This window comes from Aspergillus wentii (genome assembly GCF_001890725.1).
Source record: "Aspergillus wentii DTO 134E9 unplaced genomic scaffold ASPWEscaffold_1, whole genome shotgun sequence".
In the NCBI taxonomy this organism is placed as follows: domain Eukaryota; kingdom Fungi; phylum Ascomycota; class Eurotiomycetes; order Eurotiales; family Aspergillaceae; genus Aspergillus; species Aspergillus wentii.
In genome coordinates, this window is record NW_024467832.1 from 2,043,211 (window position 1) to 2,068,307 (window position 25,097).

The 25,097-nt window shown below is 49.4% G+C and overlaps 10 protein-coding genes and 1 non-coding gene across 11 annotated transcripts; 5 read left to right on the top strand and 6 right to left on the bottom strand.

The window, feature by feature from the left end:
• The first annotated feature begins 1,933 nt into the window (after positions 1-1,933).
• Positions 1,934-4,365, top strand: ASPWEDRAFT_233568 (Zn(II)2Cys6 transcription factor). Its single transcript, XM_040832468.1, has 3 exons — positions 1,934-2,205; positions 2,275-2,475; positions 2,530-4,365. The coding sequence occupies exons 1-3, from the start codon at positions 2,067-2,069 to the stop codon at positions 4,239-4,241; spliced, it is 2,052 nt and encodes a 683-aa protein (XP_040694445.1). The 5' UTR covers positions 1,934-2,066; the 3' UTR covers positions 4,242-4,365.
• A 4,068-nt stretch (positions 4,366-8,433) lies between these two features.
• ASPWEDRAFT_166832 (uncharacterized protein) lies at positions 8,434-9,084 on the top strand (the record flags this gene model as incomplete). Its single annotated transcript, XM_040830062.1, has 1 exon — positions 8,434-9,084. One exon carries the CDS (start codon positions 8,434-8,436, stop codon positions 9,082-9,084), a length of 651 nt encoding a protein of 216 aa, XP_040694446.1.
• Positions 9,085-13,899: 4,815 nt separating this feature from the next.
• Positions 13,900-15,088, top strand: ASPWEDRAFT_102762 (uncharacterized protein; the record flags this gene model as incomplete). Its single annotated transcript, XM_040827508.1, has 2 exons — positions 13,900-14,677; positions 14,751-15,088. 2 exons carry the CDS (start codon positions 13,900-13,902, stop codon positions 15,086-15,088), a joined length of 1,116 nt encoding a protein of 371 aa, XP_040694447.1.
• A 27-nt stretch (positions 15,089-15,115) lies between these two features.
• Positions 15,116-16,618, bottom strand: ASPWEDRAFT_233684 (putative secretory component protein shr3). The gene is made up of 2 exons (XM_040832471.1): positions 16,228-16,618; positions 15,116-16,147 (listed from the first exon to the last, which is right to left on the bottom strand). Exons 1-2 carry the CDS (start codon positions 16,271-16,273, stop codon positions 15,516-15,518), a joined length of 678 nt encoding a protein of 225 aa, XP_040694448.1. The 5' UTR covers positions 16,274-16,618; the 3' UTR covers positions 15,116-15,515.
• Positions 16,619-16,964: 346 nt separating this feature from the next.
• Positions 16,965-19,306, bottom strand: rim8 (pH response protein PalF; the record flags this gene model as incomplete). The annotated part of the gene is made up of 2 exons (XM_040839699.1): positions 16,965-18,767; positions 18,842-19,306. 2 exons carry the CDS (start codon positions 19,304-19,306, stop codon positions 16,965-16,967), a joined length of 2,268 nt encoding a protein of 755 aa, XP_040694449.1.
• Positions 19,307-19,983: 677 nt separating this feature from the next.
• ASPWEDRAFT_22924 (uncharacterized protein) lies at positions 19,984-20,715 on the top strand (the record flags this gene model as incomplete). Its single annotated transcript, XM_040832412.1, has 3 exons — positions 19,984-20,314; positions 20,406-20,445; positions 20,490-20,715. 3 exons carry the CDS (start codon positions 19,984-19,986, stop codon positions 20,713-20,715), a joined length of 597 nt encoding a protein of 198 aa, XP_040694450.1.
• Positions 20,716-20,808: 93 nt separating this feature from the next.
• Positions 20,809-20,880, bottom strand: ASPWEDRAFT_t28. The gene has a single exon. It is a non-coding gene; the product is annotated as a tRNA-Cys (tRNA).
• A 102-nt stretch (positions 20,881-20,982) lies between these two features.
• Positions 20,983-21,330, bottom strand: ASPWEDRAFT_166836 (acyl carrier protein; the record flags this gene model as incomplete). The annotated part of the gene is made up of 1 exon (XM_040830063.1): positions 20,983-21,330. The coding sequence occupies one exon, from the start codon at positions 21,328-21,330 to the stop codon at positions 20,983-20,985; it is 348 nt and encodes a 115-aa protein (XP_040694451.1).
• Positions 21,331-21,353: 23 nt separating this feature from the next.
• Positions 21,354-21,918, top strand: arp1 (scytalone dehydratase arp1; the record flags this gene model as incomplete). The annotated part of the gene is made up of 3 exons (XM_040839628.1): positions 21,354-21,433; positions 21,457-21,511; positions 21,559-21,918. Coding segments are annotated over 3 exons (495 nt in total), but the record flags the coding sequence as incomplete, so codon positions are not given.
• ASPWEDRAFT_34249 (putative GAJ protein) lies at positions 21,801-22,795 on the bottom strand. The gene is made up of 2 exons (XM_040833957.1): positions 22,727-22,795; positions 21,801-22,641 (listed from the first exon to the last, which is right to left on the bottom strand). The coding sequence occupies exons 1-2, from the start codon at positions 22,727-22,729 to the stop codon at positions 21,991-21,993; spliced, it is 654 nt and encodes a 217-aa protein (XP_040694453.1). The 5' UTR covers positions 22,730-22,795; the 3' UTR covers positions 21,801-21,990.
• Positions 22,796-23,132: 337 nt separating this feature from the next.
• Positions 23,133-24,929, bottom strand: ASPWEDRAFT_22926 (hexose transporter protein; the record flags this gene model as incomplete). The annotated part of the gene is made up of 5 exons (XM_040832413.1): positions 23,133-23,431; positions 23,484-24,272; positions 24,323-24,489; positions 24,544-24,749; positions 24,813-24,929. 5 exons carry the CDS (start codon positions 24,927-24,929, stop codon positions 23,133-23,135), a joined length of 1,578 nt encoding a protein of 525 aa, XP_040694454.1.
• Between the last annotated feature and the right edge of the window lie 168 nt (positions 24,930-25,097).

The window sequence follows — 25,097 nt, forward strand, 5'->3', positions numbered from 1 at the left end:
AGGGAATCAAGTTGGAGGATCTTCCTTGGTGGATTTTGCGATGTGGTGGAGATCATCTTGATAGTGATAGGGGATAAATATTTATCTACTTTTTTATCTGTATTGATTTTCATATTTTAATACAATGCGATAAATTAAGGCGAGTAGTTGAAAAGAATAGAAGTCACAACTAACTGATGTTGAATGCTGGTACGCTACGGAAGGGACCGAGTGAAGAAAAGGAGAAGAAAAGAGACAAAGAAACCGAATAATGGGAGTCAACATGTCACAATCTGACTTTTGTGCCTTTGCAGGGATCGCTGCAGGAGCGTGACCTCACTGCGCAGGGTCTGATTCGCCAAGGTTGACACTAAATCCTGGCCTCGCAGCTGCAGGATTGTGACGAGAAACGGCAGCAGCAGCGTGATTCGTGATTATGCGGCATCGGGAAAACTACGGCATTTGTGATTTCTCGAGTTCAAGTTTGAGTCGAGTCGAGTCGAATCGAGTCTGAGTATTCTTTTACTTGTCTGAGGATAACTACTGTGGTGTACTCGATTGACAGAGTGGTAGAGGAATCTTCAGAAATGCATTGTGTGATTGTGACTGAAGATGGCTGCAGACCCATTGGGCCGTAGGGTTGTTTCCCCGCTGTGATTGTTGAGAGATCTTCATGGAGAATCATGGGAACATGATTCAATTCCCGTTATTTGCCGCTAATCGTCGCAAAAACCAGGTTAATTATGGTTTTGATATTAATAGTAAAATGAGCAGAAAATGGCTCACTAGCTCTGAAGGATTGCTCATGCCCAACCACAAACAGCTCAATTAGCCAACATTTTGCTATCTTTTCCTCAGCGGTTAAATGTTGCTAATTAAGGGCCCCCTCAAATGATCAAACTCTGTCCTCCCCTGCTAGCGCCATCTTATCACATCTTGGCCAAACTTTACGACGCCCGCACGGAGCACATTGTCCGCCCCACCCTGGCACGGTTGGTTGCGGGCTTCCCGCTCTGCACGACACGACCCTTCCGAACCCTGGTCGGGCTCCTCTACGGCCGACATCCACGGCCAATCAGGAAGCGTACAACGAAGCTTGGCTCACGGCGCTAGTTTAGCCCCGAGGTTAGCGGCTGTCCTCTGCAGTAGTCGAAAGGGAGAATACTGTCAAGGTCGCAATGTTCACATCTGCCCCGCGACCTTTTAGCCTTGGAGGTGATCCAGAATTTAGGTCTGGTCAGTGGCCACTTAGTACTTGTCCGATTGCCCGAGTAGGAATGGCCTTCACGTCTAGGTTGGGATGACGAGGCCGGGATGGGTTTTGGGTGCCCGCCCAGATAGGAGAATAGTGCTACCCTGGACGTTATACGAGATCAGCGTACCTGACTTCGTGCCTAGATTGCCAGGCCAAATGGTGATAGAGGCCTCCCGTGCCAGCCGGATAATCCGGGATAATTAGGTCTGCATAGGATGGACAGCTCCAATCGAAAAGCACACTAATTCCTCGCGATGCGGGCATCGGCGCCAACGCTGGCCGCTGACTCGCCAGACTCGCAACGAAAATGTCCAAAATTAGCTGGATATATGCATCCTTGATAGGTTCATGTGGCACGTCTATAGCCCACAGTATTTAGGCCATGCTGGGATCGGCCTGGGATCATCCCACTGTCCTCTGTCGCTCTCCCCGCTAATCTCCCACCACCGCAATTTTCCCGATCACCTTGTCGGCTATCTCTCCTGGCCTCTGCTTTTTTCTCCCAGTCCAAAATAGAAACATCACCATGTCGGGTCTGTCAGATGTGCATCTCGTTTTTATTTTAAAGGTTCGTCCGATCCCAGATCCTCCCCAGTGCTTCTCTTCTTCGTCGCCGTCGCCATCGCCGTCCCTCCCCAATCGCCCTCGCCCTCCGTCCTTGGCCTACCGCGCCTTTCGTTCTCTTAGCTTCACCCTCGATCGCAAAGGCTGCTGGTCAGGCTTTGCTCGATAATACAGCCCCTGCAAAGCTTTCAAGCTCCAGCTTTTCCAGCGACTGTGTCCTGTCTTTTCCCTCGGTTTTTTTCACTCGACTATATCAATATCAATCAATATGCCGGCCGCATCCAAGAAGAAGTCTACTCCCGCCACCGAGCTGAGAAAGGCCTCTCAGTCCTCCCAGTCCTCTGTTGGTGAGCCCTCGGTCCTGGGAACCACAGAGAAGGGCAAGTTGCACAAGCGTTCTCGTTCTGGTAAGTGACCATCAATTGGAAGCAGATATAGGGTTTCGAGGACCCAATTAACCTCAATTCTTCTTCTAGGCTGCTTCACATGTCGTCTTCGTCGGAAGAAGTGTGACGAGGCCCATCCGTCCTGCGGTGCCTGCAGCAACCTCTGTGTGAAATGCGAATACAAGCGTCCCTCATGGTGGGGAAACGCAGACCAGAGAAGGATACAGAAGGAGCGCATCAAGAACAAGATCAAGCAGACAAAGATGAATGAGCGCAATGGGTCCTTGACTGGTAGGATACACTCTGCCCCCTATCCCCTATTCAGCTCACTAACTGTTGAAGCAGACCCCCTTGGCCGCAGTCGCAGCATCGCTGTGACCTCGCCGCTCACCCCTGAATACGAATTCAACCGCCCACTCTACGCAGAGCCCTATGACCTCTTCTCATCGCACATGCCCGCACCTGGAATGAGCCAGATTGTCTATGGACCCTATGGCCCCTATGAGATTGATGTCAAGACAGAGCGACAGACATACATCAACGATGTCCCATTGCGTCATGACTCTTCGATCTCTACCTTCAGTACCTTTGCACCTCCCCAGTTGAACGCCCCTCTGCCGACTTTCCCCAGTGAGGATATGTTTCGCGAGGAGTACTTTGGCCAGCTTCCCACTCTTGAAGGAATCGACCCTACTCTTTACGACCCCACCATGGAGGACCAGACCTTCTCCACGCTACAGTCCAACATCCCCGTTGATGACCATGACCGACCTCTCCTCGACCACTTCATCCACAATGTCTTGCGCCTGATCTTCCCCGTCTCCGAGGCTCACCAGCGCGGGCACGCCCGCGCCGAGACAATCCTCCAGGCCCTGGAGACAAATAAGTGCTACCTTCACTGCTGCCTCAGCGTTTCTGCCATCCACCTGAAGACTACAGAGGGTCTCGTGGGGGAACAGATCGACCATGATATTATGCGACACCGGTATGAGGCCATCTCTCAACTATGCCAGGCTCTCGGTCAGGATATCGACCACCAGGAAATTCTCGATGCCACCCTGGCCATGATTTTCTTCCACTGCTCCGTTGGCCCTTCAGATGATTACCTTCCCGACATCCCCTGGTTTGACCACTTCCAAGCGGCATCGAATCTGGTGAACAGACTCGGACTTCCGGCTCAGATGCTTGACTGTGATGGCACATACATGGCCCCACCATTCAGCATGACACTGACCTCCTGGATTGACATTCTTGGCTCGACCATGCAGGGAAAGACACCTCAATTCGCGCACACCTACCGCTCCAAGCACCTCAGCGGTTCATCTTCAGGCCTGAGCGAGCTCATGGGCTGTGATGACCGGGTGATGTATCTGATTTCCGAGATTGCCTGCTTGGATGCCCTGAGAGCTGAGGGACGTGTTGATGACATGTCTGTCTGCTCGCATGTTTCTGCCCTTGGACGACAACTCGAGTACACGGAACCAACAGAACCAGCCCTAGAGAGCCCCTACTCACCCGTCACTGGTGCCATTCGCCCAGAGATCTTGACCAGGAACATGACCACCATTTTCCGCATCGCAGCCCGAATTTACCTTTGCAGCCTTGTTCCAGGATTTGACCGTGACCAGCCCAGCAACCTCAACCTGGTTTCCGCCATCACCAACGCTTTGCAGTACATCCCACCTGGCCCGAATGGCTTTGACCGCTCCCTTGTCTGGCCATTGCTCATCGCTGGTGCATTCTCCGCACCCACCAGCGAATTCCGAACCGTCCTTGCCGAAAGAGCTGCTTCCCTTGGTGACCACGCCGACCTTGGCAGCTTTGGCCGCATGTACCGCTTGCTCCAGGAGGTGTGGCGACTCAACGATGACCCAGTCGACCCAATTTATGTTCCAGACGCCACATTCTGCTCCTCCCCCCTGGCTAGCCCAGTTCTCAAGCAAGAGCCCTCTTCCCCTGGAAGCGACGGAAGCATGGGAGGGAGAGAGATCAAGAAGCAGCAGGTGCACTGGCGGGATGTCATGCAACGACATGGCTGGCACTACCTTCTCATCTAAGCTCGAAGCAACATGATCCATTCCGTGGGATTGTATCTCACGACGACTAGTGTCTCTTGACGGGACCAATGCGCGCAGGCTTGGACCTGCGAGCAACGACGGACATGAAGCCTCCGATGCTTACGACTCACAACCGGGATGTACTGGAGTTTTGGAATTCTAGAGGCTGGGTTTCTCTTCACTTTCTGGAAAAGTTCAATCCAAGGCATGATTGATTGACTGATTGATTTACTTGTTTTTTTGGTTCTTAATTTCTTTTCACTTCTTCATGCATATGCATTGATATCAACCTCACTGCAGGGCAGACGAGTACTTGATACATTTTACACTTTCCTTCTTCTTTTTCTTCCAGGTAGCGAGGGACTTGGGGGATAATTGCCGGGCGAGGCACACTGCACATACACTCATCCATTCACATGGACCTGGAGTTGAGTGGGCGTTACCGGTTTTTGATTTGATGTTGAATAATATCCATTTGAGCTTTTTGATTTTGGGATTGCATTTTATTTGATTTGAAATTTTTTTTTGGTTTATTGAGATATCACCATCCAATTTGAGTTGAGATTGTTTTTGTACAATGTCTTGGGGTTTAGATAAGTATTGTATTCTGTGTTTATCATAGATAGATCTTATACAGGTTCAAAAGCATGCTTATATTCTATCATGGCATCACAAGAATAGTATCCAAAGTGAGGTATTTTTTTGAGCAAAAGACTTGACTAAACTATCTGTAGTTCTTAATCTCGATCGCCACGTAGCCAAAAGGCCAGTCCAGTCACAATAACATAACTCCATTCCATAGATAGTCATTAAAAAGAAACCGTTAAAGAAGATAGCCCAGAAACTGCACGCTTATAGGCAACTTATGTGCAGTAAAAGTAGTTCTTTATTATATAAAGCATTTATTGTTATTCTCTATGATTATCCCTTTCTATGGACAGGTGTTTTTAAGTATAGTTACACCTCCACTGACCTCCCCAAGACTGCATGAGACCATAGTAGACAGGCATTGAAGATACCATAGACAGCTAGATACTATCCAGAGTGGTCATGATGGTTTGCCTTTGTTTATAGGGTTCAAAAAACTATCCTGGCTGCCTGTTTGGATCTATCCGACAAAGAAGCCCACTCACTACACGTAAACGAAGAGAGCGCTTGTTTGGAGTTTAATAATTGTAAATATAATAATCTTTATATTGGGCCAGAATGAGTTAAGTAGTTCGACTTTTACTCAAGTCATCATGGTCTGTCTTGAGGCGTGAAGATATTGGATGAATTGAATGTAGGAAGCGAAACAACCAAGTCCCGTCTACAGTCTGCAAAAGACAACCAAGATAATGATATGGGGAATGGCCATGTAGATTCTCAGGAACTAGAGGGTAGCACCTAGTCCTTTGTTGCACAGTCTGGCGAGTTGTGATGATAATATTAGTAAGTAGTTGCAGGTGTCAGGTGTCAGATGTCAGCCTTGGAAAGTCAATGAAGGTACTGTTAAGGATGCTTGTTTTGTAGGTTATCCTTTGCCCAGGACTTGAGGAGCGATTCCCAGATGGGTTGATCCAATGATTACTCAAAGTATCAACTGATTCCAGGTAACCAGAGGGTCCAGAGAGTGATTTCCCGGAGAGGAGTTGATGCCTTCCGAGATACGGATAGTTCGTTGATCTGACAGTCTGCCTAAAACGCAGACACTGGAGCATGTCAGCCACGCACCACAACTACCAGCAATGGATTGAACCATAGAGTGTAAAGGTCGTTGGTGAGAGTGTCACATCCGATGAACTCGACTTGAGACCCAAACCGACCGGGTCGATATACGACAACACAAGAACGGAATTGTTCTGAAGCAACGTCGTAAGCTTGGTGTGCTCAATAAATGATAGACGGAATCGGGAAAACAGACTCAGACTCGGATTAGGTCTGTTGCATGTGTTTTTCGATACAGCCTCTGGGGTCGAAGCTATCGATTTGAGGTCGAGGTTATTTCCCGGGAAAAGGTCTGTATAGTAATGAAGCTTAGTATGGAATATGGAAAGCATGCTTGGCTCGAAATGCAAGCACAATGGGATGGAAATGTCCTGAAGTGAAGCTGGTATGCTCGAATTGATGTTGAAAGGACTCGAAGAGGCATAAGAAAGATGGCTCTTAATCCATAGTTGAGCCTGGGTTTCTAGAGAGCGAGACTGCCTCTGAGACTGGAACTCTGAACCACTATGAGGCATTTGATTGCAATTGTATAGTGCATCACGGCCAGTCTAGATGATGGGTAAAGTTGCAAGTCCGAGTTCGGCATGCATTCCCTTCTGCAGGACGAGTAGGAGTAAACGCTGCCATCGAATTTGACAAGAAACATGGAAATATCCACGACTGATCTGTCTTTAGAAACAACATGCAGCAGCTCCGTTAGCAAGGGTCTATAAGCGCTATATTGACCAAGCTATAATGAGCTATACAATCTGTAGCCAGTGAAGAGCTTGCAACTGCTCAGATTTGCAACCTGACGGTCGTCAAACATGTTTCAGTAGAGCTCCATGCGTTCGCGCTTCGGCAGTCTCCAGATGAAGAATGTAAATATAGCATGGACAGCTGTAGGAGCTATATCAGATGCAAGCAACAGTGCCTGAGGACCAACGATGCCAGTCCAGGGACAGAGGTTTGTGGGCACGTCTGCATTGAAAGGCGTTTAGCTCGATTGCCCTGGAGATACCCTCAACAGCAGGGGTCGCAAACAAACACCAAGCATCGTCAACAGACGGGGATGACCGAATCAGGAGGATTCTGCAAGAAATGGTGCGACACGATCTAGTACGCCAAGATGGAGGAATCAACAACGACAGAGCGATTCAGGCTCAAACGACGGCTATCTGTAACAGGCTCTGCGCTTGCAAGATCCAGTCCATCCCAGAACGGGTGATTGACATGTCTTCAACCCATCCCCAGGTCGATCCAGGCAAAGCTCCGACGGGTTGAAGAATCTCGGAAGCGCCAACCCGATCGCAATCGAGGCTATCCATTGGATAGGGGGGAAGAAGGTAGCAGCAAGCGCATATCCAAGACCCAACCACCTCGACGGCGATGGATACAATGGGATTATTGAAGAAAGGCCAGGGACAAGCTAAGAGAGCCCCCTGACATGCATGGACTATGGAGGGAGAAAGGATCGTCGATTTCAGGGACCTCCGATGGCGAGCCGCCGCTAACAGCCACGACGAGAGCTGAGCGCGTCAACGTTGAACGAACCACAAGAGAGACGATGGATCTCGATCAGGGATGCGATATGAGTTAAGCGTCTGTAGAGATGATGGAGAGAAGTGTTTCTGGCGGCATCTGAGGCAGGAGAATGGGGGCTTGATTCAGATGGCGCGCGACAATCCGGAAGATTTGTTGTGCAGCTTGCAGCGTAGCCAGGGCGACATGGACATATTCAGAGGGAGAATGATGGAGAAGAGGATATAAAGAGGATGAAGTGTCTTGAGTGTCTTATTGTAATCATCTTCTACCATCTGGATTATCTGGAATAATCATCATAATCATCTGTCGTACTGAGAAGTACTCCAGTGACTCCACATCACAGCCTGAACACAGCCAGTGAGTGCCTTTCCTCCTGTTTATCTTTCGATCTCCTTTTCTTCGTCTTTTCTCTGTCTTTCTTTTCTTTTGATCGACTTCGCCCTCTTGCAGCCGCGCACTTCGAAAGGATTTCGGGGCTGAACAACGGCGCCAGTACCCCTTTGGGCTAGACTGTATTTGCTGACGGGGAATAATTACACAGGGCGGTAATAACATACAAATACCGTAAATACGGCCGTACCGTACTGTCCCGTCACGAAACCCGGCTGCCTGTGTTGTTCTGGCACGCATAGATAAATCTCTCTTTCTCTCCGCATCTCGCGCTCTCTTGCTTTTCTGCTGCTGGTCGGCAAGAAAGAACTTCTCTCTCTCTCTCATATCTTTCTTCCTCTTCGCATTCCTTTTCCCCGGCCGGGTTTATCTTCTGGATCTGCAAGTCCATCGTCTTCGATCCGCTTCACTCCATCTAATCTACTGCCACGCACGCCACCTTGATCAGGCGCAAACTGCTGGTCTTCTGCACCCCTCCTTCTGATCTGTCAGACTGTCTTCTCTCTTCTCCTTCAACAATCTCTCTCCTCTTTGCCCCTCTTCGACTCTTCGACTTTCATCTTCAGACAACATGTCGCCTTCGAAGAAGCCAGTCCTTCATCCTTTAAAGACACCCAAGACCGCAACCTTTCCGTCTGAACTGCATGATGGCCCTCTGTCCAGTGTTTCAGACAATGTGAAACAGGAAGATGGTGCCATGTCTACGCCTATTACACCTCCTGCGGCCTATACAGAATTCCTCAAGGCGCTCACTCCCGTCTTTACCAGCCCAGCCAGTGCTGGTGTGAACTTCCCTAAGTTTCCTTTCGACAAGAGTGTCAACTCGCCTACATCACAGCCAGCCAGTGCAGTCAGTGGCTCGTTTGCGCTCAGTGAACCGGTGAAATCAGCAACGGCCTCACTTCCTCCACCGACTCCCTTTGCTGCCCCTCAACATCCCAAGCGGGAATTGCCCAATCCACGTCGTTTGCGGATCCCGCACCCACAGTCTCTGAGATTCTCGCCGGTGACGGATTCCCCCAGAAGTGCGACTACTCTTCGTTCGCCTTTCTCCCCGTCAGATTGGAAGATCAGGTATTTCGAAGCTCCCCGGAGTTCTGGTGGAAAGTCGGTCAGTGTGCGCCAGGTTGTTACTCGTACGGTGACGTACAAACGCACCCAACTCGAGGCTCCTCCCAAAGGAAAGCGACGGAAGTGCTCCTCGGAAACGGAGGAGAGCTGAAAATTCTGGTCTATCGTTTCTTAATTTCTTTTGTTTTGGTCTACTTTTGGTAAATGATCGGGGTATTAGCGCAGGGTGGGGAGTTTGGGAGTTCTGGGGAGCAACATCGTCCAAAACCATACAGCGCAAATGTTCAAAGTTGGATTTCCTATCTATATCCCTCATGTGGAACTCTTTCGCGGCCGCATTCATAGTAATCTAGAATTTGTGTGTTGGAGCCCTGGTGGTCAGACGCAATACGATTCATGTCTATTGATTTTTTTTGGGACGCATTGTATGGGTCATCCGCAGTGCCAATTATCTTTTGTTTACATGTCTACTTCAATATCCATAATAAAGACGCCGTGGCTTTGGCTTGTTGGTTCATATTTCGTTTTGAGTGGTGTCTTTGATCTTAGGTATGGATTCCACCGTCTCTCAATGGCTTATGATGGCAGACATCCCGTGTCCTCGAGGATGGACACCGGCATGACAAATCATATGTTATGAATCATGTTAGACCCAGAGTCATGGATGATCCGTATCTATGGAGATTGGTCAAAGCCAACTCGGGAGAAGACCGACAATGAATCGCATCGACCCGCTGAGCCAAGGATACGGATCCCCAGGTGAAGCCAAAGGAAGCCAAAGCATCGACCCCGTCTTGGCTATACGAACTCATCTCGCACTGTCTTACCCTAGAAACCGCCCGTCAATCTGCCTAAATTGACGCCGTTGTCAGCCTCTCGGAGCTACGAAGCCGGCGCCATCTTCGTTTATAGCCCACGTGTCGGCCATGATGCAGCTGTAGACGAATGCCCGATTGTCTACGATGTTGGTGGGCATCGAGGCCGCTCGAAGGATCGCAAGCCCGGTGATAAAACGTCCATACGGAGTAAGAGGGGCAACAGAGGGGTAGCGTATCTTTATCCATCGAGTTAGACGGCCATTTAGGGGCATCGAACAAAGAAACCAACAATCCCGAGGGTTTGGTAACGGATGGGGATTGGGCCGTAGAATTTTCTGTCTTTGTTAGTATCTTTGACCTGGCTAGGCTGGCTGAGGCTGAGGCGGCTTTTTTTCTTTTCCTTTCGCGTGGCATCGAGACAGCGAAACAGACGCGCTGCTTGCGAGTCATGGATTTGGATACCAACAAGCTGGAGTTGATCCTAATGGGTATGACCATGAGCCATACTCGGTAGATCCGAATGAAAGCTCAACGCCACTATCCAGCACGGACTCACAATGTCAACGACTGAGTGTAACCAGTTCAATGAGCGTTGACAAGTTGGTACACCATACGTACATGTGTGTAATATTACACATGCGTAACTTACACAATACAGCGGTAATCCAACCTATGGTAAATGTCCGAGTCGAATTCCTTCACTTCCAACTAACTCACTCCATTTCTTTCTTACTTTTTTTTTTTCTTTTCTTTTCTTTTCTTCTTTTTCCCTGCTTAAACTTTTACTTTTCACTATGAGTGTCTACCAAAACCCCTGCATGAGGATTTCCCCCATTAGGTATTCGTCCGCCATCTCCGTTCGGCACAAGTGTGACTTTCTCTACGACAGGCCCAGCACGGCCGTTGATTGGCGCACAAGGCGCGCTGTGTGTTTCAGGTTATCGCTGAAGAAATCATGGATGGAACGTGCCCAGGTGGTGGTGGTTTTTTTTCTCCTGGCGCCGGCGATCACCGTGTTTGTATGTATGTGTGTACATGGTACTTGTATCAGGTGGATGGGGGATGGAGGATGCATAGAGGGTGTTTCAGCTTGATGATAGCTTATGTAGAAGGATAGTTGTATAGAAGGTAGAGTAGGTGCAGGATACCTAAGGCAGACATGAAGACAGAATAGTAGGCAAAAAATACGACAAAAACAAAGTAAAATAAAAAGAAAACAAACTCAGTCATGTATACAGTACACCATCTCAGTCCCCCTCTTCCACACAGACTCTCGCTCTGATTCCGTCCGTCCATCGTTTATATCACCGTCCCAGCCCTCCCATCACAATTCCACCTCACCAAAAATAAACACCACCACCTCACGATACCTGCCCCCCCCCCCCCCCCCCCCCCCCCCCACCCCAAAAACCCCCCACAAAAAAAAAAACCCCCCCCCCCACCACACCCCCCCCCCCCCCCCCCCCATCCATGGTCCAATCAGCGGGCCAGACGGCCATACCCGACGCAGCGTGGCAGATGCAATTAAGCGCCGGCGCTATCCCCAATCCGGTGATGGATGGACCCGCCGACCCCCCTCGATGGGTGGTGTGGAGACATGATATAAACGCTGATTGGGTGCTGGGAATAAGGGACGTGTGGGGGAAAGTGGATGACGTGTGAACAGTGAGTCGATGGAATGCAGGTGAGGGGCTGACTATTGAGGATTGAGGATTCTAGTTAGAGCCTTGAGTTGTACTGGGTAAGGTGGAGTGGGTGGATGATTTTTGGGATTGGGATTCACACCTTGGCTATGCTGCTAGCTAGTATGTAGTTTTTGTTTTTGTCATCATGAAGAGGATTGGCGGTGTATAGGAGGAATAAATGTCATACAGAGATCAATAGTCGATACAATCCCTCAGGAAATCAATCACACGGGCAAAAAAGCAAGAAAATCAGTCAAAAAGAAACTTTCCCCCTACTGTGGCCTGCTACTGCTATCACATCAAGTCTCCATATTTCTTTTCGCGCTGTGATGAACAAGTCGGTAACTGAGCAATCAATAGCCTCAGGCAGGGATTTGGAGGGCGTCAATCGGCCCAAAAATATCACATTCCATTCCCCATTCCCCCTCCCCGGGGAGAGAGACGGGAAAAAGAATGATCTCGGGGAGGATTATGTCTTTCTAGTTTGTTCTACTGTAACGAATTCTGTCACTTGAAAGAGAAATTGATGATAGTTGATAGGTACTTCCTTATAGTTATAGTTATGCTTATTCTCAGGGCACGAGTATGTGTACTCTCTATCTTACTTTGACTAATAAAGTAAACAAAAATAAAAATAAAAATAAAAATCCATCTGCAGGCGCTATTTCCATCACAGACTAACAAACTATTTCTGGCAATGGTTTCTGCAGACCTCGGCTGGGGCTCACCGCTGATTGGTTCCCGAGTACAGACAAACAAGGGTCTTCTGCCAATGAGATCGACGCCTGAATCCAGGGATTGGGTAAGGCTATTTTTGGATCATATCAACATCATCATTTCATTGTACATGTTGGTTTATATTCTGTGCTTCTCCATCAGCATTCATGCCTATGCTGGAATACCATCATATCATAGACATACTGTCTATGGATTCAGTTGAATGATATTAATCATGCTTTTGAAGTGACTTCTATGATATCCTGTACTGACTATGGAGTACTGACACTGACACCGAAAACTGGATGCTACTTCGACTATGAATGCACTAGACAAGGCTTGTGACTATCTCTAGGGATCTTCAATCTTACTGGCCCATATCGAATATCCCCATGTCCTATTCCCCTCAGGCCATGTCCATCAGCCGGATCGTCTGCATCAGAGCCACCAAGTGTACGCCGTTTCTCCTCTCCCCCGACCATTCATTTACCATTCAACGGCCAAAGAACACCTGCTGATTCCAATAATAGCACATCTTGACGCTCTACAGATCCCCCGTTGTGGATCTCAACCTTGAATGTCGTGGACTTGTCCCCGGATCGAAGTCAGAGCGGTTATTCCAGTCACAACTGTGATGATGATGCATGGTCTCTTTCACACGGTGATGTCGTCTATCCTAATATGCCAATGATGTTCTATTCTCGTCTATCTTGGGTCAGACTTAGGTTGTCTTCGTCTCGCAACATCCTTGATGCTCAGACAATTATAGAAACCTGGGGCCATGTGTTGATTTAAACACATTCCCCTGCATTGACGATCTCACTAGGTCCGTCTCTCTCTTCTCATCTTCTGCTGGCTATTGGATGAGACTGTTTGATGTTTACTTTGGTCTGGGATGGCTTCTCCTCTTTACCATCCTGTAATCACTGGACGGGCTGGTTTTGATGCTCTTGTACGATACTGTATGGTACGTGATGCTGTTTTGTACCATGACAGAGTCAAACAGTGCTTTACAGAGCCTATTCGGAGTAGTATTCGGATGCGAATATCGGGGGTATTTCTTCTTTGGTTGATATTGATCCATTCTTGTTGCTGTTGATTGATGTTGATGTTGATCATTTGACGAGTGAGTATACCATTATCCGTCCATTATCTATTGCTATTCTTCATCTAACTATTCTACAGACATCGCTTATTATACTATTATACTATTATCTATTGTCTATATCGATACAAATAACATATTGTAGTGTAGTAGGTCACCTGATTCTATACAATATCATCAGATCACCGCCAAGAAGGCTATTATTAGAAACACCGCCAACCCCTCAAAGAAGTTCCTCCGCCACCGAATTCATCCAGATGCCTGGAAAGTCGTCTGGATATCACCTCATTTCGTGTCAATCCCACCTCCCAATCCCCTCCCCGGATGCAGTCCCTCCTCTGAATCCTCCCGTAACGCTCATCCCGTGATCCACTTCCTGCGTTGCGTTCTGCCTCTCCTTCCACCTTGTTTTCTTCTTCCACAACCCAATTTTATTTTTATCTTTTGCTGCTAAATCACCTGCTCGGCGGCTCTGGACGAACCTGCATATAGTCTAAACTGTCTATCTTGCTTATCCTCGACTTTGTTCCTGAATTAGCACAGCATCCGGCAACCCCCTGACTCCCCCAACCACCCACACACCCACCCCCTTACCGCCGAAGGTATTTCGCGTATCGAACTATCGTCAGAACACAGCCATGATGTCCCAGATCCGGACCCCTCCTACCCCCTTCACCCCGGATAGCGAATTCGCTGCCCTCGAAACGCCCCGAGTGCCTAGCGGGAACATCTCCATCACAGCCCTAGCCCGCTTCGAGTTCGAAGCCGGCAAGGCTAACGATGGCACCAAGATCCTTATGATCGAATGGGAGGATGACGATCTCAGCAGATCACCTTCGGGTTCCTGGCATGTCTCGTGGGAAGGCAAGAAGGCCGTCATCCCCGCCGACGAACAGACAAACGAAAGCACCCGGCGTTTCTACTTCCTGCTTCCTCCCAACGTCACCATCCCCCCCGTCGTGACGCTGTCGTACGAACCTCCCCAGTCGACAACAACAGCTCTTGCTATCCCCAACCGTTCCGACTCGCTACAACTCAACCCCCTCCCCGCCATCTTCCCCCCAGAACTCGGCGCAACGGGGACGTCGGCGGGGAAAAAGGGCGTGTTGCACACGATCTGGGCGAAGAAGCGGCTGCAGGTGCTTGATAAGGAGATCCGCGCGGAATGTCTCAACAACGCCGAGGGAATCGCGTTGCACATGGCTCTGCAGGAGCAGGAATGGATCGAGACGAATTTCGGCGTCGGATCGAGGGCCGCCGAGGTGCAGAATGAGGGTCAGGCTTCGTCTTCGCATGGTTCGGCGTTTTACCCCATGGGTCCTACCACGCCTGTGTCACCTAGTGGTGGAGGGAAACTCGGCGAGAAGCTTAGGGGTCTCAAGTTGCAGACGAGTGAACGGGAATTGTCTGGACAGGAGGGTGAGTCTATCTATCGATTTATCTGGCTCAGCCGTTGAAAAGAAGACAAGTACTAATGAGGTAGCCACCGCAGGTCGTCATCTCCTCTCTCCCCAATCTCCAGACGTCGCCGTCTCGTCCTTCAACTCGTTCCACACCATCCACAATCGCAATGGAAATGGCAGTTCCAATCTCAACCCCAACACCAACCCCAGCCCCGCCCCCGAATCACTCAAGACAGTCGCACACTACCCCCCAGAATCTCTACAGGTTCAACAAAACGCCACAAACAGCGGCTTCACCCCGATGAGCTCAATCGCGCAAACCTCAAACTCCGACTCGGGCGAGGAATTGTTCGCCAAGGCACTCAGCCCTCGTACCCCCGATCTACCCCGGAGTCCGTTCTCGTTTGCGCCGGAGACTTTGTTTTGAATATGTGATATTCTAACCTACCTGTCTATCTTCATTTTTTTGGCTTTTGGATTTCTCTCTTTTTCACCCGATGATTCCCCTGCTGCATTGATTATATACTACTATCTTTTTCTCGACTTGTTTTTTTTGGGCCTTTTATTGATTTGTTTGTTTGTTTGTTTGTTGTAATTTCCATCCCCGCCATGTACATAGAACGAATTGAACGAAAGTAGATACTATATATAGCCATGAAACAATTTTGCTTTTGCTTTTATCCACAATCCTATCGGATCATTTCACCTATAGACCTACATATACGAAGTATAAACCCGTTCATAAATAATAAAACCAAAGAGAATTCGCGCTACTCGGGAGGAGGGCATATCAACATCTCAATCAACACTCATATGCAATCTTATAAACCAGCCATACAGCCACACCCAACCGCTCAGTTCTTCTTCTTCAGGCTTCCCTGCCTCCCCACCTTGACAGAGGAAGACGTAGCCTCGTCAGCGGTAGCGTCAGCAGCATCACCACCATCAGCAGAAGCCTTGGACTCCTCCTCGCCTCCCTTCTTCGAGAAAGACTCAAACTCCTGCGCATCCTTCCGCTCAGCATACCACTGGCCGGCCTGCAAAACAAGCACACCAACCAACACCAACGCGAGAATGGTATTACTAGCGGAGAGGACCTTGAGCGAGTCTTCACGGCCGAGGATCTGATCCTTTTCTTCGGCGGAGGTGACGAGGTCGTCGCCGTACTTGCCTGCGGAGACGAGGCGGAGACCCTTGACGATGTTGGCGATGTAGACGGTCACGCCGCACATGTAGAGGACGAGGGAGGCGCCGTCGAAGAGCATGTTGGATTCGGAGGGTTTGTAGAGCTTCGTGAGGAGGCCTGCGAGGCCGAGGAAGATCACGATGTGGAGGATTCGCGGGATCAACGGCGGCGAGGCGTGCAGGAAGCGGAGGTGTGCCTCGACGTAGTCATAGTGGGCGGGAGGGGTTAGAGCGGTCGACCAGAGGATGGGATAGTCGTAGGGGAAGAGGGAGAAGACGATTCCGAGGAAGAAGCAGACGGCTGTTTATATGCAATTGTCTCATGGTTAGTTTTTTTTTTCTAGGCATCTCGTGGGTGTTCATGCAGATTGGCAGACTTACGGCAGACGATCAGAAAGGTCGCAAAGGACCCGCTCTTGAAGGCCATGATGAAAGGCAGGGAGAAGACACCGATAGAAAGAACCGGAATGTCGTACTGAAGGACAGTACGAAAGATGAGGAGGGTGCGAAGAGAGGAAAAGAGGGAAACGAGAAGGCCAGGTGGTGGTGATGTCGAGTTCCCAACGGTTCGTCTCTGTTGCCTTCTTTCTCTACTAGGGGCGGTGCCAAGCCCAGCACCCAACCTAGGCTATCAGCGTCCCGGCGGCCCTAGCATTTTGCTTCCTATCGCATCCGACATGATCGTAATATTAATATTGAGATAAGATGATATTATGTGATAAGAAGTTGGTTAAGAATCATGTTGGTAGATGCAATTGTCAAGAGATATATGGAACATAAAATGCTGATCCTTCTGCAGTGTGATAGATCCCAACACCGCTCAACGCCATCGTTTCTAATTCTCAACTCGGGCCTCTGCCGAGCGCCTGCTCATGATAAGAATAAACAATAATAGTAATAGTAATAATAATCATCACAGTGATAATGAAAACAATGTAAGATATAGAGACAAAAACAATCGTTCCCATTATAGGGGTGGTATCTTCCGGAATAACCCAACCGTAAATGCAAAAGGTACATCAAATGGCGCCAAGCTGAAAAAAAAGATTCACAAAATGTCAAATAGATCATCCGTCATCGTCAATCGAAGCCCCTTGGCTAATGTTTTCCATCAGCGGTCATCGTTGATAGCGTGGTAGGGACTCGTCCCCATGTGCTGTACCGCCCACTAACTGCTGGTCATCGTCAGTAAAGACTGGCGCACTGGGTCCTTCAACAGCAGCTTCGCTGTGAGATGCCCCAGGGTCTTCAGGAGCACTCGCTTCCATCATCAGCCGTTGTCGCTCCAATTCTTGCTTGTCATCCCCGGGCATTGCAACGGCGTGACTGGGCCCAGCTGCACTTTGGTTTGCGACAATGGTCTGCACTGATTCTGCAGACATCAATGCCTCGGGAATATTATTTTCTGCCGGAGATGGTAGGTGATGGTAACCATTGATGTGATCGTCTTCGGGCAATACGGGTGCTGTCGGCATAGCCATATCTCCGGATGTCGAGGAGCCGACATCAGGGTCATGGTCATCGGGAGGTCGACTGGGCAAGAGCATCTCCTCCGCTCGCCGTAGCCGTGTCTTTTCGTCTGCCGGCTCCTCGGAATGGGGAGTGGAAATCATCTGGCCTAGTGACTGATAGGGTGGTTGATATTCACCAGAATGTTCCGTCCAGTGTGGCTCCTGGGGGAAACCATAATCGCCCTGGCCTGCATATTCCCGGTCGGTGTTCATAGGGCTTTGATCCACCGGCCAGTCGTCCCGCTCTTGTCCATTGTTTAGAAGGGTGGAAGTGGGTTCGGATGGAGTGGCGACGGACGGCGTAGACTCCCCTTGGCCTCGTTGAGAATCGTGGGTTCCAATTACGACTTCAAAGGCCACAGCAATAACTCCCTTTTCGCGCCGGATCCGGTCTGTGTCGAGAATATTGCCCGCCCAATTTGCGGTGATCGAGCTATTCATATCTGCTGGATTAAGGATCTGGCCACTGGGAGAAAAATTGCTCCCCCTGGAAACCATATTGAATCGCGGCAAGAAGCGATCGGGTGATGTAAATTTGCCCCGAAGATCGACGACAACCTCCACATAATATCGGAAGTTTATCATACTACCGGGGGTGCGCGTGATGGTGGGAAACGTGTCTTCAGGGATGCGAATCGAGGTCTTTATATCTGCGTTTAAGGTGGCGGGATCAATAATTAAGGGCGCGAAACTTTGAGATAGATCTTTCCGGAAGACACTGCTGTTTCTGCTAGTGCCCATGGTAAGACCTCCAAGCCCGGTGCGGGATTTTGGATATACATCCTCGTACACGGGCTTTTTACCGTCTGGTGTCACGCCGACGGGGATGGATGGGTGAAGGTCAATGCGACCTTGGCGGTACAAAGTGACGATGATGCCGTGCGCACTGCGCACCTGCTTGCAATGGTTGATGGAAATTTTGATGGGCAAGGTATCGCCCGGAAGCACGCCAGCGCGCAGGAGTTCGGTTTTGGCGGTGATGATTTTGTCGGAGACAGAAGGTGTGATGCTTCGGGATTCGCTATTACGCATACCTGTGCTGGTCGAGGAACTAGGGTCACTGGCGATTTGGAAGCTCTGGCTGCTACTGCTAAGACGACTAGACGAGCTGACGTTGCTGGGAGCCGGACTCAACGGAGGACGCTGATCAGCCGCAGTACCGTTCGATGATGGCTCTAATGAGATCGTGTCCGCTGTTGCATCTGATCCTGTGGATTTTCCTTTCGCCTTGGATTTCGAACGTCTCGATACAGGCTCGAGGCTGACTACTCGAGCCTTGGGGGCCGGGAATGGGGCGATGTCGATGTTCTCCAAAAGATTAATGCGCCTGCGGCATGATAAAGTCGGGTTCATAGTCGTGGGTTTTGTTAAGGTGGATGTAAGCATATAGGAAATGGTCCCTCGTTCGAACTAAATCGAGACATGATCGTTAGCAACCCCCAAATAAATAAATAAAGACAGGAGCGGAAAGATGATGAACCTACGTTGATGCTGCTGGGGAGGTTATACGGGGGAAAGCCCATCTCGAAGCGGAACTTGTAAATGCCCTCTTTGAGACGGCCCTCGCCGCATAGAACCACTTCGTCCTCGAACAAAGTCGCCAATCCATTGCCCAAGTACTCCGCGCCTCGATGCCCACGCCCGGGACCGAGGAATCCCACGTCCGGACCCGCTTCACCCGAAGGCACCGTATTCTTAAACACCTTGACAAAGCCATGTAGGCAGACCACCAAATGTGTAATGCGAACGGGTCGAACAACGGTAAGAACAACGGTACCGGAGATCACATCACCGGGGAAATAGGAGCGCCAGGGGTCGTCAGGCTCGAGGTAGAAATCGGTGATGCTGCGATTTCGCTGGCCGAGTTGGGAGCGGAACTTGGACAGGAGGGACGTGCGATTCCGACCGAGCGGCGAGGACGGTTGAGCGGGGAGGGAATTAACTGACATGACACGCAGCCACTCCTTGCAGAATCCATACAAGATGGAAGGAGGCGTAGGGAGAAGAAGGAGGGGGGGAGGAGGGAGAGGAGACGAGAAGGGAGTGGGATGTTGCTTATGTCTCAATGTTTATCGAAGACTCGAACGATAGATGAACGCCGGCTTGGAAGGGGGAGAATCAGAGCGAGAGGACGAGAGGAGCAGATAGGAGCAAGTCGGTACGACAGCCCGATAGATCAGCTGGGAGAATCTGCCGTCTGATCAATCAATCCGCCGACACGTCCAGACGTCGTGAAATCGGGCGTTGAGTCCAGCCAGGCCCCGATGTTACCGTCGGGCGCAAATACACCAACGGCAACCAAAACGACGATGACCCGAACGACAAGTATTTCCCCCTGTCTTTCGTTCAGACTGGCTTTTGTTTTCCCTCCGACCGTTCGTTTTTATTTTCCAGGGTGTCCAAGAGGAGGGGTTTCGGCGGAGAGGCGAGGGAGTTACGGTGATCGTAGACAACCGGACCGCATCGTTTCTTACGGGTCGGTGGGAGACAAGGGCGAGAAGGTCGCAGAAACACCCCCACCCGAGACGCAATAGTCGAGAAAATGAGGGGACGGAGATGAAGGACGTGTAGGTGACAGGGGAGGGAGAGAAAAGAAAGATTGAATAATTCGACAGGAAGTGGATGGATGGATGGGGGAGGGGGGCGCAGTCGGAAGGGCACGGGGCAGGGTGAAGAAACGGCGCAAGCGATGGAGACGAGCAGCAGTGGGCGATGGATCGAGAAATCGAGCGCGATCAAGACAAGCGGGGGTGGAGAGTCCCAGACAGGCCAGAAGAGAAAGAAGAAGAAAGAAGTGTCGATGGACTGGCGAGCAAGAGACCGAGTAATAGAAGAGAACAGGTTCGCGATAAGCAATGAGGCGGAGTTTCGCGTACCGACAGACTACAAGTCAAGCTTCTCTTGGTTCTCTAGTTTGAGGCTAAAAGGAGCCTCTCCACTTGGTTTGACGTGGAAGAGTAAGCACATACGTAGGCGATGGGGGTTTCCGATGGATCACACATTATTATTTTCTGTCTAGGACGTCGGGTAATAATAATATACTGGTAGCGATGAAGAAGAAGATTAATCGCCGTGATCCCCGTGTCGTGTGTGTGTGTGTCGACCATCGAGGCTGAGGCGATGTGCTGACAGCATCGAGGAATGTCGCTTGGACGATCGCTTTGCGGGGTTTCAGTTTGAATATTATGGAGAAAGCAAATTGGTTCCCTCGTCACTAACGCCGTATCGTGACCGATGCCCAAGAAAGGCACTGGGGGGAGAGCTGAGAGCAAATGGTCCTGAGCTGAAGATCTACATGCCTACTGCCTGTGATAATGCCGGGGATGTCACAGAGTCAATTAAGATTCATATAGTTTGACAAAAAGCAACACATAATAGACCCAATGCAATCAGTCGATCTCGCAGGAAAAAGAAAAAAAGAAGCAATCTCCCAAAAGGGCAAAAAAAGACGAGGGCCGAGCGAGGATCGAACTCGCGACGTTAAGATTTGCAATCTTACGCTCTACCGCTGAGCTATCGGCCCATCTTATAAGCGAAATGTTATTCCTATTGAACCTAGGATCAGGACTATTCTATCATGCCTTGTCCTGACCTAGTCGCACAAGATATTTAGACTTCTGGGAAATCAGAGTTGCCAAATCAAATCTGTGATGCTCGGGCTCGAAAGAATGTCCTGAAGGCCCAATGTAGCAGCTCCCATATCACGCATGACCCAGTTCCTCAGTTCGATCGCACTGATCAAGTCCAGACCATAATCAGTCAGAGGGCTAGAGGCGTTCATCTTATCCATAGGGATCATTTCCAGGGCAGATATCTTGTGCATCAGAGCTTTGCAAACAAGTTGGATTGCCTCTTCAATGCAACGGACTTTTTGCGATGTGTCCCGAATTTTAGTAATTCCTTGATTAGTATCCGTAGTAGAAGTGTCTTCGGTCACTGGGCCTCTTCCCGTGCGATTCAGGTCGAACACCATGAATTAGCCCTATGTTGTGCATTCCAGAGATTCGGGACGCGATAGACAACATTCTCTGTGGCTGCTCTTCTAGATTTGAATGGGCTGAGAGTTATGACACCAAGTAGGGAATATTTGTCGGTAAAGAATCTCAGGGGACTCTTGGGAACGATTGTCACGTATCATAGCACCAGAAATCGAGGTATATGTATATAACATACCCGCCACCGTGTGCTGAGATACGCCTAGATTGACTACACCAAAGTCAACAGCATAAATACAACCATGCCTGCATCTTCATTTCGTACAATGATCTCTGGCCCTGACTTTCTGGGCGACCCTCTGATCCGAACCCAGCATTTTATCGGAGCTACCAAGTGGGAGAAGATCAGTTCTACACTGTTAGAAGGCCACCATCAACTCCGAACTACTCATCACCGATTTGCAGAACCCATTCGGGGAAACAATTCAGAAAGCGTGGTAGCTCCTGTCCAGTTCAAGAGTCATGTTTATGCCAAGTTCAGATATGTCAATATGGATGGGGGATGGAAATGGGGCGGTCTAGAGTGTCGTATCAGATGGAATGATGGTCCAATAAATAAGCTGTTCCAGGCAAAATTGTGCAACATCAACAGTCCAAAGACGTTGAGAATATTCAGACAAATCAACACACGAAACGAATCAAACCATCTCACGCAGTCCCTCTCCCTCAACATATTCCTCGCCATAACACTCCCTCTGTATGGCCGCAATAATCTCCCGGTCTCCACCGGCCAATTTCCCCAGATACCCCTCCAGCACGTAGATATTGTCCGTCCACATCTCCGCCTCCTGCCTTAGCGTATCCAACTCCTCCTTCTTTTCCTCTATCCCCTTCCCCCCTTCAGCCGCAGAAGCAGCCTTCAATTCCACCTGCAACTGTCTCACCTCCTTCTCCAATCCAGTCTTCTGTCGTATCAATTCCTCTCTCTCCTCTTCATCCTCCTCATCTTCCTCCTCCATTTTCTCCCTCTGTGTAGCCAAACTCTTCTCAGCAGCATCAAAGCTAGCCTGAGCCTTCTCAACATCTTTCAACAACTGATCTCGCTGCTGTTCTCGTGCCTTCTTATCATCACTCGCAAAACACCAGTACCAGTTCCCGCTGCCGATCTTCTCCACGCGGAGCTGGTTCTCATCAGTCAGGTTCTGGATGTACTCTTTGACTTGCATTCCGTTGATCGAGGCCACGGAGGGGAGCATTTTCTCGAGGTTTTTGAGCGTGTGGCAGGTTCGTGTGGAGCGGAGGTGTGAGACGATCAGGTCTAGCTTGGCGCTTTTGGAGAGCTTAGGAGGCTGTTTGGGGTGGTTAGCTTGCTTTTTTTGATCTTTTTCATTCCCTGCCGACTCCATTGTGGGGTGGTTTTGGTTGGTGACGTACCATGGTGTTTGGTGATGGGTACCTGACTTGACAGACTATATAGAGTCGAGTAAATCTTGTATCTTAGGTTATTGGATACCAGTAAGCAATAAATAGATGATACTCGATGGTAAAGATGTAAGTGATGATGGTTCCTTGGTGGGGATTGAAGGTAGTTGTCAACAGGTGACAGAAGACCTACCTTAGGTACTTAGGTACGACGGGACGGACGTAGACACGCCCAAATAGGAAATGGTCCACTTCACCTGACCTAAGCTATCAGCCATCGATGGGAGAAAGTAGCTTCAAACACTCATCTTTCTGTGATGCCAGTTTTACTGATTGGGAAAAGATATATGCAATTGTTCAACTTGAATAATCAATATTACTTAAACAGCAAGCACACGACTCCAGATACCAGCCTCGCTTAGACCTTTACTTCACTAATAATACCTCCATCCTTCTTTGTCTCGCTAGTTGGGTGTGTATCCTCAATGTGCAGCGTGTTGACCAGATCGCGGCCTTTCTCAGTCCCGCCAGCTCCTCCAACCATTGCTGCATCACCATCAAAGTGACGAGCGATTTCTTCTAGGGGCGTATTCCGTGTTTCAATGTAGAAGAACCAAACCACAATCAGTTCGAAGCCCAGCCAGACGCAGTAGAAGATATAATACTTCCAGTGGATGTGGTCTAGGGCGATAGGGTTGATGTATTGATTAAAGAAGACTACTCAGACGTTAGTATGTACTTCAAGAGAAGGGGGCGATGAAGTACGTACGTGCTGCATCGATGCAGAGCCACACAACCGTCATGCCCTTGGCACGGATACTGTAAGGAAGAATTTCCACAGTATATCCGACCAGCAGACCAGACCATGCCATGTTGTAGAACATGTAATAAATATAGATCATGGCGACCACAGCCTGAGCTGCAGCATGCTCCTTGCTAATATCATACCGAGCCGAACAGATCGTCCAGACAATGAAAGCCCCCAGCATGCCTGCCGTGGAGAAGAGAAAGAGCCGACGACGACCGACCTTGTCCACCACAAAGCACATACCCAATGCCACGATGAAGTTGCTAATCTGAAGGAAGCCATTGATGAGATTCTGGACAACCGAGCTCGTGTAGCCAATATCTTCAAGGATTGTGTGGATGTAATATGAAACTAGGCCGTTGCCAGACCACTGGGAAAACAAACCCGCACTGATCAAGATGATCAAACGATGTCGGTTTCCTTTTGTCCGGATCAGTTCAATCCAGCTATTACTTTCGAATTCCTGTTCCAACTTGATTGTCTCTTTAATCTCGCGCATCTCCAGCTGCAAAACCTCGTCCTCCTGGTCACCGTTTGCGTGGCAATCGGCCATGACTTTCAGCGCCTGCTCATGCTTGCCTTTGGAGATAAGAAATCGAGGCGACTCGGGAACAAACCAAATGAAAATCATTTGAAGCACAGATGGTAGAGCTTGAACGACTGTCGGGGCTCTCCATGACCAGTCACTCTGAATGTTGTTGGTACCGAAAGTAAGCCAAGCTGCGACGATGCTGCCGAAATACCACGTAGCTATCTCCAGTCAGTCATCCAAGCTTTCTATCACACTGTAATTGGCATACTATTATAGATAGTCGTGAATATCGCGCGGTGTTGAGTGTGAACCAGTTCGGTGACGAGCAAAGGCGAGGCGCCATGCGCGATGGCGACTCCGAATCCGATCAAGAATCGGGCTGCCAGAAACATCCCAAAGTTGGCGCTGATGCTCTGGAGAATTACTCCCAGGATCCTTGAGTCCGTTAGCATAATTCTCCCGGAAGTCCCATAATAGATGTTCTCTTACATTATCGAGCAACCGATCAAGATGCTCATACGACGTCCCAACATATCAGCCGCATAAGGCACTACAGGTAAAGCCGCCAGGGACCCGAGAGACATGATAGCACTGAGTATTCCCAAGAGCGACCCGCGGGGATGGTTAAAGTATTCCTGCCAGTAATCCAAGGTCTGTAGCCCATTCATCATCGATCCATCGTATCCGTTTGTAGCCTATCCTCAGATTACATTGTTAGATATATTTCAAAGGCAAAGAATATAGAGTTTACGGCGTACCGATGTCAATACCACGAACATCAAGCAGATATAGGTCTTCCTCATTCCTGGATTCTTCCACCATGTCACTCTCGGGAAGTGCTGCCCCGCCAGCTCAAAGGTTTTGCTCGAACTCATGGTGAATTTTTGAACGATGCCGTGTCTTTTCTCGTAGGTTTATTCAACAATGTCGTTCACAGCTGTTCAATCAGTCTGATACTTGCAGCTCCACATCATGCAGGCAAATAGAGCCGCTGTTGGTGGGAGGAGATATCTTTAAAACACTTCGTCCAGGCCCTGGTTTTT

Coding starts and splice junctions, on each gene's coding strand:
- ASPWEDRAFT_233568 (XM_040832468.1), top strand. CDS start 2,067: ATGCCGGCCGCATCCAAGAAGAAGTCTACTCCCGCCACCGAGCTGAGA. Junction 2,206..2,274: donor GCACAAGCGTTCTCGTTCTG/GTAAGTGACCAT, acceptor TTCTTCTTCTAG/GCTGCTTCACATGTCGTCTT. Junction 2,476..2,529: donor GCGCAATGGGTCCTTGACTG/GTAGGATACACT, acceptor CTGTTGAAGCAG/ACCCCCTTGGCCGCAGTCGC.
- ASPWEDRAFT_233684 (XM_040832471.1), bottom strand. CDS start 16,273: ATGGCCTTCAAGAGCGGGTCCTTTGCGACCTTTCTGATCGTCTGCC. Junction 16,148..16,227: donor GACCTTTCTGATCGTCTGCC/GTAAGTCTGCCA, acceptor GCATATAAACAG/CCGTCTGCTTCTTCCTCGGA.